The 11,644-nt window shown below is 49.5% G+C and overlaps 1 protein-coding gene and 1 long non-coding RNA gene across 5 annotated transcripts in view; one reads left to right on the top strand and one right to left on the bottom strand.

The window, feature by feature from the left end:
• TNRC6C (trinucleotide repeat containing adaptor 6C) overlaps positions 1-11,644 on the top strand; it is a 158,474-nt gene that overhangs the window by 114,582 nt on the left and 32,248 nt on the right. For all 4 annotated transcript variants that reach the window (XM_006145716.3, XM_006145714.3, XM_006145713.3 and 1 more), the window contains 5 exons: positions 1,613-1,696; positions 1,961-2,204; positions 8,356-8,523; positions 9,713-9,904; positions 10,381-10,524. In XM_006145716.3, coding sequence (XP_006145778.1) covers positions 1,613-1,696; positions 1,961-2,204; positions 8,356-8,523; positions 9,713-9,904; positions 10,381-10,524 — 832 coding nt within the window. The remainder of the gene's footprint in view (positions 1-1,612; positions 1,697-1,960; positions 2,205-8,355; positions 8,524-9,712; positions 9,905-10,380; positions 10,525-11,644) is intronic.
• LOC114007337 (uncharacterized) lies at positions 2,230-4,794 on the bottom strand. Its single transcript, XR_003548963.1, has 3 exons — positions 4,688-4,794; positions 2,756-2,824; positions 2,230-2,663 (listed from the first exon to the last, which is right to left on the bottom strand). It is a non-coding gene; the product is annotated as an uncharacterized LOC114007337 (long non-coding RNA).

Here is an 11,644-nt window from a genome sequence, read left to right as displayed (position 1 = left end):
GCCCCTTGAGGTGCCACAGGCTTCACCTTACGCAGACCCGCCCAGAACTGGTTGTCGTACTGATGAACCAGTGCCTTTGGGTTACACCTAAGTTTTTAACGGTCCCTATGATGTGAGCAACGTCAAGGTAATGTCAAATTATTTCCTATATTCTGTTTTTTTTGGAGCGGTTTTTAAAGGTTTTTGCTTGCCATAGGGTGTGTGTATTTGCTGGAGAGAGAAAGTGAGAAATCACCCCTCAGGGCAGATGGCACACCAGTCCCGTCTTCATTTTCCTCTCAGGACTCTAGGCATGCACGCATATACCCAGCATGGTCTTCAAACCACCACGTCTGGGACTTGAACCATGGTTAGCCCTGGGGGAATCCAGCGCTTTGACCACCATCTCACCTGCTGGCCCCCCTGTATTAGATTTTTAAAAGAATATATTCTGTTCTTAAGTCCTTTTTCCAGAAAAATTGGAGAAGTAAAGTTTTACCACTTCCTAAGATTAACTTTTAGGGCCTATAAGGAATTATATAAATGTAGTAACTATTAAATTATTCTCCCACAGTTTACAGAGTAATGGGGCATCTCTAATACTGTAATCTCTACCTTTATTTGGATTCTATTTTAGTAAATTATCTTGCCAACAACCCCTAAAAATCCATATTGTAAGAAAGAAGTTTATGATAGCCAACATTTGAAAATCATATAATCAAACCTTCTGCATCAGTGCACAGAAAAATATTGTGATCATTTCAGCCAGCTTCCTAGATAGCAAGTTTGTGTGTCAAGTGTGCATACCTCTGTATTCCGGGTTCTCTCTTAGCTTTAGTCTTTTTTTTTTTTTTTTTTTTGGAGAGGTTTTCACTATAGGGCACATGCGCTCACCAGACAGACAGAGAGAGAGACAGAAAGCAAGAAATCACCCTCCAGGGAGGATGATCATGCCGCAATCCCTTCTCCTCCATTCTCCTCTCGGGATCTTGGGCACGCACGCACACGCGCCCGGCGTGAGTTTTAAGCCACTAGGTCCAGGACGCGAACCGTGGTTGACTACGTGGGAGTCTAGCGACATAGCCATTATGCTAACTGCTAGTTCCCAGCTTTAGTCTTCTTGACACTGGCTGTCAATATCCCCTGAGTCTCAGGAACTCACGAGCTGTTGGCTGTATGATACTCTTCAATTGTTGGCCTGGCCTGGCCTGTGCCTCATGTTCTATCATGTTGTCCGAACCATTGTGGACTCTAGTCAGTATTGTTAAGAGAGTCATGGTAAAGACTAAATGTTTCTCATTTTTTAAATTTTAATCTGTAATTTATGTGAATTGAGTGGAAGAATTTTTTATCTCTTCATAACTGAAAAATATTTGCTGACAAATCTCATTAGCAACACTAAATAGGGGTATTAAATGAGTTACTTGTTAAAAATTTATGCACTAAAAATTTTTTAGTAAAATATCTTTAATTTTTAAAAGCTTTGTGCCTCCATGATATGCTTGAATTGCAAGGTGGTTAGGAGACCAAGAATCTTGGTCAACTTCTCTTTTTATATTTTTAAACTAATTTCAGGAAGTTGAGCCTCTTGTCAATGGCTTTCTTACAGTATTGTAACTCTTTTTGTCAACAGGCGTACCAACGTTTACAAATCCAGCAGCAGATGTTACAGGCCCAGCGTAATGTTTCCGGACCCATGAGACAACAGGAGCAGCAAGTAGGCATCACCTGGGTTGATTTTTATTACTAGCTGTAATGTCCCCTGTCTGAAGGGGTGCTAACTGATCAATGGCTAGATTGGTATTGATTGTTCTCTTGCTGAGCCTCCCCTTTGGAAAGCTCTGGGATCAGGTAGGATTGGGAGGAGGTCAGCCCAGCTGGTAGTGGCCTAGGCATGAGGACAGTGGAGAATGTACCCGGTCTTTGGACCAGCCACGCACATCACTTCACCTGGCTAAAGTGCATGTGTCTCCCCTGCCAGGTTGCGCGCACAATCACTAATCTGCAGCAGCAGATCCAGCAGCACCAGCGCCAGCTGGCCCAGGCCCTGCTAGTGAAGCAGCCGCCACCGCCGCCGCCACCTCCGCCGCACCTGTCTCTGCACCCCTCTGCAGGCAAATCGGCCCTGGATGGCTTCCCCCCTCACCCCCAGGCGCCCGGCCTCCCTGACCTGCAGACCAAAGAGCAGCAGTCTTCACCCAACACCTTTGCTCCTTACCCTCTCGGTGAGTTCGCATGGTCTTTGCTGCACTGGTAGAGTGTTACCTGGAGCCCACCTGTGATGTGGAGGACTACACTTCCTCTGTCAGAGTGACTGGCTGACGCTGAAGCAGCTCAGGGAGATGCAATCTCCAACAGAGTCAGAGTGCAGGTTTCTCAGTAAGTGGCAGTCCTGGCTGCCTTCTGCAAGGCTACTGCCACAAACACCTCCAATATGAAACCCTGTAAAATTGGATCAACAGAAGCACCCAAACTCTTATTTCCATGGTTGCATCTACAAAGTTTGTTCCATTCCCAGTTTACTCTCTGCCATTCTTTACCAGCCATTGCCCTCTAGCCTGAACCTCAAAGAAGAGTTACAGTGGTTTTAGTCAGGAGCTTCTTGGGGCCAGCCAATGGTGTGGTGGTGAAGGTGGCTGAATCCCAAATAGCCAGTCACATGGTTCCAGTCTCAGTCCCAGTGGCTTGAAAAAAAAAAAAAAATGTGTGTTATTCAACTCCTGTAGTGGAGAATGTGACTTGTATAATTATCAACACATAAACCTTGAACACCTACTTGAGGGAACACACTCTGCGCAGGAAGCTCCCAGGTCAGTGGAGGACATGGCACCCCGCTGTTCCTGCACTAAGGTCAGAGAGAGACAGGGTTATACAACGAGACTGTGTGGAGGACATGCCACCAGGAGGTAGAGGTTGGTAAACTGATTCCATGGGGCTCACTTGCGTGAGAACCCAGACACTCCCAAGCCCTGCAGGCTCATCTGCTGGCTGCTGTTTGAAAATGCAGATATGAGACAAAGGGAGTCACATCTCTAGTCCAGCCTGAGGGGTGTTAGTAGCAAACCAGACTAGAGCGCTGGAAGCCCCATGGCCGGTCATAGGTTCCGGTGGCTTGGAAACTCACTTATGTGCATATGCCCCAGATCCCAATGAGCTGAAGTGCCCAGGAAAGGGGAAGGTGTTTCCCTCTCTCTCTCTTCCCTTCTCTGTCTGAAGTGCATGTTCCCTTTCATGAGCAAAATAAATTAACTTAAAAAGAAAATACATCTCATGGGACCAGCAGACGGCATAGTAGTTATGTCACTGGATTCCTACTTAGTCGGCTGTGGTTCAAGTCCCAGACCCAATGGCTTAAAACTCACACTGGGTGCATATGCATGCATGCCCAAAAATCTCTAGATGAAAATGGAGGAGAAGGGATTGCTGCACGGCCATCCCCCCAGGGGGTGATTTCTCACTTTCTATCTCTCTGTCTCTCCAGCAAGCACATATGCTCTATAACAAAAATCTCTCTCTTTCAAAAGAGAAAAGAAAATGCATCTCTGAAGGGGCAAAGGGCATCATCACTTGGTGATGACGAATTGGCACCAGCTAGTACTGTCCTGCTCTGTAGTACTCCTGAACATCCCCCAGAGAATAGTGTCCTCTAGTCACTTGCTGCTTGGCGGGTAGTGAACACAATATGTCTTTGATAAGAAATGGAAAAATGCTAAGCTAGATTGCCAGTCCCTTTATTGTCCCATTCCTTACTGCTGCTTATGTTTGAGAGGTAAGAGTCTAGTAGTTACCATCTGACTTAGGAACTGGACTGCTTCGATTTGCGCCCCGACCCCACCACCCACTGGCGCACTAACTTGCCCAACTGCATTTTGCCTCGGTTTCCTCATCCGTAAAGAAGGAATACATACTTACTAGGTTCTTGTAAAAATCAAGCAAGTTCATCTGTAAAACTCTTTAACGTTGCCTAGCACCTGCACGGCAATACAAGACGCTGGCCACCGACATAACACTTCTGCTTCAGGAATGGCGTTTTAGAAAGAGTTCCATCCCTTGGGACCAGCAGATGGTGTACTGGTTATGTTGCTGGACTCTCATGTAGTCAACCGCGGTTCGAGTCCTGGACCCAGTGGCTTAAACTCACACCACGCACCCTACAGCAAAAACCTCTCCAAAAAAAAAAAAAGGAGAAAGAGTTCCATCCCACCCGATATCCTAAAGCACTTTAGCTTTAGCTTCTCATTGTCCTTTGTCCTCTGAACCTGTATTCTTAATGAAGTACCACACTCTTTACTCTTAAAAATACTTTTTCTTTAAAACAAATATTTTTTTCTTTTAAGAAATGAAAAAAATTGCTGTAGTGAATCTTCAAAATTGGATGAAAAATAACTCTAATAAAATTATGATATATTCATAGGCCAGCCTATAGCCTGGTGGTTGCCGCAGCTTGAGGCCCACACCTGGCAGTCTGAGAAACACACTGGGCATATGTGTGTGCCCTGAAACCCCAAAAGGAGAGAGAGATGGAGGAGAAGGGATTGTGGTATGACCATTTCCCATGAGGGGTGCTTTTTCATTTTCTCTTCTCTCTTTCTCGCTCGCTCTCCAGTGAGAGCACACACCTCAAAAAGAAAAAGAAAATGTTGATAGCCACATTAAAGTTATAAATGTCTTGACAATAAAGAGCAAATGAAAGTATAGGCAGCTTCACCTTTAACATTGCCATCCTGCTGTCACTCCGTTTCTCAGCAGTGTCAACTGTGTTGAAGAGCCTTGTAGGAACAGAACCGCGTGTAGGTGGGGGAAGCCCATAGCCCGTGTTCAGTGGCAGAGGCTGCCTGCCACCGTCCCAGAATCAGTTGTCTGGGCTAGAAGATAAGTTGTGTGACCTCGACACCCAGTGCGATGTGGTTATCACGGGGCTCTGCAGAAGGCAGGGTTCATGTCATAGAATTAGAGCCTGAGCCTCAGGCAGTCAGGCAGGGTTTCAGTAACTGATGCTGTTCCAGGTAAAGGGAAAGCCTCACATGGGGACTCTGAAGAAAGGAGCCGGGGAGTGTCCTGGAGCAAGGGCCCAGCCAGCCTAGCCAATCCGCAGAGGGAGAAGCTGGGTGAGACAGGCTGGGTGCAGATTGTGGAACTTAGAGCCCAGGCTTACGCCCGGAGCGTGCTGCCACCTCCCCTGACTAGGTCTGTGCCGAGGGCCCAGGTGGATGGGGCTTTGGCAGTGTCAGACATGCAGAGGTGTTCTGGTAGGTATGCAAAGTGCACACGAGCGTGCATGTGCATATTAATTACTGAATTCAAAAACTGGGAGATCTTCGGGGCTGGCAGGTGGCATCGTGATTAAGGCGCCAGACTCCCATATGGCTGACTACAGTTCAAGTCCTGGACTTGGCAGCAGCTTGCTTTCTCACTTTCTCTCTCTCTCTCTCTTTCTTTCTCTGTTGCTCTGTGGTCAAAATGGAAAAATAATAATAATGATAAATTAAATATAATTCTTTTTAAAAAATGGGAAATTTTCAAATAAAAACAGCTTCTGGCTCCTCATATAAAAGGCCACACTGGGTCTGCATTCCTAGGGCAGTCACTGGTCTGCCCTGTGGCCCCAACACCGAGATGGAGTGGGTGCCACCCTGTCCACCACGGTCTCTACCGTGCCACTAAGCCTTTGTTTGCATTGTCCCATTGGCTCCTGCGGCCATTAAATTTACAGCCCTGATTTGAAGTCAAGACTGAAATATTCAGCCCCTTGCCTGATTGTAGAGGTTCCCTCTGCTCGTGTGCCATCTGGTCTGTACGGGTAACTCCCTTAGCGCAAGATGGGAGCTGCAGCTGTTGGGGAAGAGTCTGTAGGGCCAGCCCTGTGGCCAAGTGGTTCAGGGAGCTAGAGCCCACAAGGCCGACCACACGATTCGAGTCTCAGACCGCACGGCTTGAACCCCGCAGGCGTGCATGCCCAAATCCCAGCAGGGTGGAGAAGTGGGGGAAGGGATTCCAGCATGACATACCGCATTAAGGCGTGCTTTCCCTCTCTCCCTCTCTCTCTCTCTCTTCCTCTCCCCCTCCCCCTCCCCCTCTCGCTCTCTCCGTCTCTCTCTCTGCTTCTCTCTGGCAAGTACGTGTGCCCTCTAACAAATTTTTAAGAAGGAAAGGAAAAGGAAAGGGTCTGTCAATCCTAGGCTGTATTTCTGCTGTTCCCTTCCAGTGGCGCGGTCTGCCGCCTCCTTGTCCAGTCTCCATCAAGAACTCCTTACTGGACCCTTTTGTCACTGTCTCCACTAACCTGGCAGAATCAGGCCTTGACACAGCCCCCAGGACCCGGTTTCAGCTGTAAAATGAAGCAGGAGCAGCAGTTCACCTTCCACCTAGGGCAGATGGCAGCACCCACACACTCAGATAGTTACGTGTAAAAAGTAGTTTGATGCTTAGTTCATAAACTTCTGAATAGCAATCTTTTGTAATGTAAATCGACAGAAGATAGAATCGCATTACCTCCACTGGTTCTTCTGCAGGTGGTACCTTATAATTCTTTTTTGCATTGTCCCATTGGCTATAGGGCACGTGTGCTCGCCTGAAAGAGAGACAGAAAGCGAGAAACCACCCCCCGGGGGGATGGTCACGCCGCAATCCCTTTTCCATTCTCCTCTCGGGATCTTGGGCATGCACGCACACGCGCCCGGTGTGAGTTTGAGCCAGCGGGTCCAGGACTCAAACTGCGGTCGACTACGTGGGAGTCCAGCAACATAACCATTATGCTAACTGCCGTACCTTGTAATTCTGAAAAGATTTGTCTTTGTTTTTAGGTTTTTGCCATAGGGCACATGGGCTCCAAGAGAGGAGAGAGAGAGAGAGAAATCACCCCCCGGAGGGGTGACCACTCTGCAATCCCTTCTCCATTCTCAGGGTTTTAGGCATCCACATGCACCCTGCATGATTTTGGTCTGGAACTAGAACCACTGTCAGCCATATAGGAATCCAGTGCTTTAACCATCACACCACCTTCTGACCCCCTAAAAAGCCTTCTTTTGATCTGGTAAGTTTCCATAAGATATTTTAAACTTAGGAAAGATTTTCCTAATTGTTTGGACAGTTTCTGTTTTTCTGTGGGCTGCGCCTGAGAAGCGTTGAAACTCAGTAGCATGAAGAGAATCATGGGTCTTTCTTAAGGACTTGGGGACCAGATGGTGTGATAATGGTTACGTCACTGGACTCCCAGGTAATCAGCTGTGATTCAGCTCCTAGACCCAGTGGCTTGAATCTCACACCTGGTGTATGTGCAGGCACGCCCAAAATTCCGAGAGGAAAATGAAAGAGAAGGGATTGCGGTGTGGCCAGCCTCCCCCACCCCCACCCCCAGCGGCTGATTTCTCGCTTTCTGTCTCTTTCTGTCTCTCTGGTGAGTACACATGCCCTATAGCAAAATTCTCTCTCAAAAAAAAAAGACAGCATTTTCACCTTAATTCAGAAATAATATTCACATATATTTCTCATGTTGCTAAGACAAAAGTATTTCTTCACCCACATTAAAAGTTTTCATTAGGGACCAGCAGTTACCGTAATGGCTATGTTGCTGGACTCCCACGTAGTCGACCGCGGTTCAAGTCCCAGACCCGGTGGCTTAAAACTCACGCTGGGCACGTGTGCGTGCGTGCCCAAGATCCCGAGAGGAGAATGGAGGAGAAGGGATTGTGGCGTGGCCATCCCCCCTAGGGAGTGGTTTCTCGCTTTCTGTCTCTCTGTCTCTCTCTGTCTGTCTGGCAAGTGTACACGCCCTATAGCAAAAACCTCTCTTTAAAAAAAAATTTTTTTTTTAAATAAAAAGTTTTCATTAGAACCAACAGGTGGAGTAGAGTTTAAAGTGGCAGAATCCCACATGGCCAACATCATGGTTTAAGTCCCAGACCAGTGGCTTAAAGATCATGCCAAGCTCATGTGTGTGAGTGCCCAAAGCCCAAGAGAAGGAAGGAGAAGGGATTACAGTCTGGCCCTCCTCCCTGAGGAGGGGAGGATGATTTCTTGCTTTCTGTCTATCTTGCTGGCAAGCACATGCGCCTTATAGCAAAAATCTCTAAAAATTAAAAAGAAAAAAGAAAAACAAAACAAAAACACAGAAAATCATGCTAGGAATGTATGCATGCGTGTCCACAATCCTGGAGGAGAAGGGATTGCAGTGTGGCCATTGCCCCAGGCGTGAGTGCTCAATTTCCCTCTCTCTGGTAAGCACCTAAGCCCTATAGCAAACTTTAAAAAAAGAACAAGGAGTTACAGTTAAAAGTATTTGGTCTCAAGTGAAGTCAGACCGCCTGTGAGGAGAGCTGTAGAATAAAATCGTTTCAAGCAGGAGCAGGCGGACCCTAACAGCATCTCTGTTTTCAGCTGGACTGAACCCCAACGTGAATGTCAGCAGCGTGGACATGACCGGCAGTTTGGCGGGGAAGGACCCGTCCCAGTCTCAGTCACGCCTCCCTCAGTGGACGCACCCAAACGCGGTGGAGGGCCTGTCCAGTGCTGCTTCTCCCCTGGACCCGAACCCCAGCAAGCATGGTGCGTCCTGGCCAGATCGCCTGCGCGTGGCCACTGCAGGCTGCTAGCTGGCCGTCCTGTGGTAGAGCACCCTCTCTGTGTAAAATACTTCATTTCAGGGGCCAGCAGGTGGCATGGTGGCATGGTTCTGGATTCTCACCTGCCAGTCACAGTTCAGGATCAGACCTGATGGCTTAAGACTCACACCAGGCACATGTGCGTGCAAGTCCCAGTCCTGAGAGGAGGGAAGAGAAGGGATTGCAGCATGGCCATCCCCCCAGGGTGTGATTTCTCACTGTCCCCCCCCCCTCCTGAGCACACACACGGTCTGTGGCAAAAACCTAAAAAAAAAAAAAAAAAAAAACAATTCCATTCCAGAATGCATAAGATCTCACCTAGTCAGTGGTCAGCCTTCTGAACCTCAGCCTCCGACCTTAGCCAGGAGAAAGCAGAAATGCCCCAGAGAAGCAGGGCAGGCCATGGCCCGTACTCCATGTGTTTATGCATGTGCTCCTCAACGACAGCGGGAGTGTCCTGAAAAGGAAGGTCCTCCACAGTCCTCGAGTAGAAAAGCAAGTACTTAGGAGAAAGAGACAAAAGTGGCCGTGGGGCAGTCTTGCCGTGTGACACTGCCTGAGCTCTGGACCCCTGGAAACATGCACATGGAAGGAGCCTGGCCGGGCAGCGTTCTCACCCCTGCTCTAACCACCGTGTGAGAAGGAGGAGGAGCTCCTTCCCAGCGGTGATTCCATCCGGACACCACCACGTCATGTCTGTCAGGGCACATTCCTTGGCAGGAGCCAGCCCCGTCTCGGACGGGTTTAGCCCGGGTAAACCTAACACCAGTCAGGATAATGTAGTGAGGGCAGCCGGCTAGAGGGGGCAAGGACTCAAACAGCGACTCTGATGACAGATTCGAAACCATAGAGATTCTGAGGTTGTCCTCGAATGTCTCTTATGGGCCACCCCTTACGGTGTGGCTCTGTGTTTCACAGGGATTTTCAATCTAGTACAGTCTTGGAGGGTTTCAGTCTCTCAGGGACAACCAGGGACAAAGTTTGGGCTAACTAAAACAGTCACTAGTTCTTGGAGAGTCCTGGACAGCCCTAGTGGCACAAGTCCTGTAGCCGCCAAGCTCATGACCTCTGGCTTGGCAGCGAAGGCTGAGCGGGGGTGTTCACACAGCTCTTGGTTTCCTGTGGCCCCGCAGGTGCTATTCCTGGAGGTCTGAGCATCGGGCCTCCAGGTAAGTCCTCCATCGACGAGTCCTACAGCCGGTACGATTTAATCCAGAGCAGTGAGTCACCAGCCAGTCCTCCCGTAGCTGTTCCCCATAGCTGGGCACGTGCCAAGTCTGACAGTGACAAAATCTCGAACGGCTCCAGCATCAGCTGGCCCCCAGGTAAGAGCGCGGCCCGCACCGCACACTGCAGCTGAGAGTGTACGCCCAGCCGGGGTGCAGTCCGGCCTGTGAGGAACCAGCACCTGAGCTGCAGGTTCTCGAAGCATTAAGCCCTTAACTTTGGCATTCTTGTTGGCAGTCCACTTGTCAGATCAGGTCTGGGCACCGTCAGCATTTTTCTGTCGCCTCGCAGTTCAGTACAGGGAGTGGGGAGGGTGACGGAGCACTGTACCACCTGGTAGGGTCGTTCTGACTGTGCAGACACCAGACACCATCTTGATGTGGCAGTTACAGTATGTGGCTTTCATTTGCTCTAAAGGATTTGTTGATTTCATGAGAGTCTAAGATGTGCTACATGCTTTAATTAGCAGATTATTTGAAAATTTCCACGTATGGGGAAAAAGGCATGTAAAAATGGTACAAAGCTATGGGAAGTCTCGCTGATCTGTGGCTTCTCATCTCGGTCTCCATAACAGAGTTCCATCCTGGAGTTCCCTGGAAAGGACTTCAGAACATTGATCCTGAGAATGACCCCGACGTCACCCCTGGCAGTGTCCCCACCGGACCTACCATCAACACCACCATCCAGGATGTCAACCGCTACCTCCTCAAGAGTGGAGGTGAGGGGAGGGCTCCTACTGCCTGCGTCTGGGAAGGTTGCGCTAGACGCCTTGGGGGCAGCAGGTGTGGTATGAGACCTGCTGACTGTCCCTTTTCCCATCACCTGACACACCATAGCCCAAGACATTGGGTAGCGCTTATGGGGAGACAGGTCCTTCAGAATGCTCTTACTGGGTTTACTAATGTATTAAGTATTACGTTGTCAAAGCAAAGCATTAGCTATTAAGCTTTTCAATGAAAATATTCCCATTTAGAATGTCTTTGGTCCAAACTAGAAAGAAATTTGCCCTTATCTATTCCCATCTGGTTTTTCTTTCCATAAAACATCTGTGAGAAGGCCGTCCCCAGGGCTTTTCCTTGACACAAGTCATCGTGCTGATTTTTGGCACACCCTCAGTCAGACTTCAGAGTCGAGAGGCGGAAGTGACAGGCTTAGCCCTAAAGTCACAGCATGTAGATTCAGGTCTCCAGGGGCAGGCACCCACGCTCCTTCAGGTGCTGGATGAAGACGAGCTCGAGGGAGCTCTGCGGGCATGGCCGTGTGGAAGGACCAGCTTGTCTCTGCTATGCAGGCCCCTTAGCTCCAGAACACCCGTTCACTCTGCTCACTGGGACACGGCCCGCTGGCATGAGCCGTTTGCCTCTCTGGCTCCTTGTGGCGGTAGGCTTCTACACGTGTGTGTGTTTGGGTAGAAAGCCTCCGTAAGTACAGGGGACCCTTCTGAGCAAGGCTGTGCCCCCCTCAGGTTTTCATGCAGTTGCAGCTCACACTGGGCGTTGCAGGTGCCCTACTGCCAGGGACAGAGGAGTGATACAGGAAAGAGCCCATGCAAGGTGACGGAGATGGGGAGGCAGAGCCAGGAGTCAGAGCCCCAGCCTCACTGCCCATCGCGCCTAGTGTAGCTGCTGAGGTGTACAGAATGGAGAGCGAGTCAGGGTACACCCAGGGCTGTGTGTGTGTGTGGGGGGGTGACGGGAGGTCAGAGTACACCCAGGGCTGTGAGGGGGTGACGGGAGGTCAGGGTACACCCAGGGCTGGGGCGGGGGAATGATGGGAGGTTAGGGTACACCCAGGGCTGTGGGGGGGTGACAGGAGGCCAGGGTACACCCAGGGCTGGG

Source organism: Tupaia chinensis, unplaced genomic scaffold (assembly GCF_000334495.1).
Source record: "Tupaia chinensis unplaced genomic scaffold, TupChi_1.0 Scaffold000159_1, whole genome shotgun sequence".
NCBI lineage: Eukaryota > Metazoa > Chordata > Mammalia > Scandentia > Tupaiidae > Tupaia > Tupaia belangeri.
Note: the sequence above shows the minus strand (reverse complement) of the source record. Positions and strands in the feature narration are given on the sequence as shown.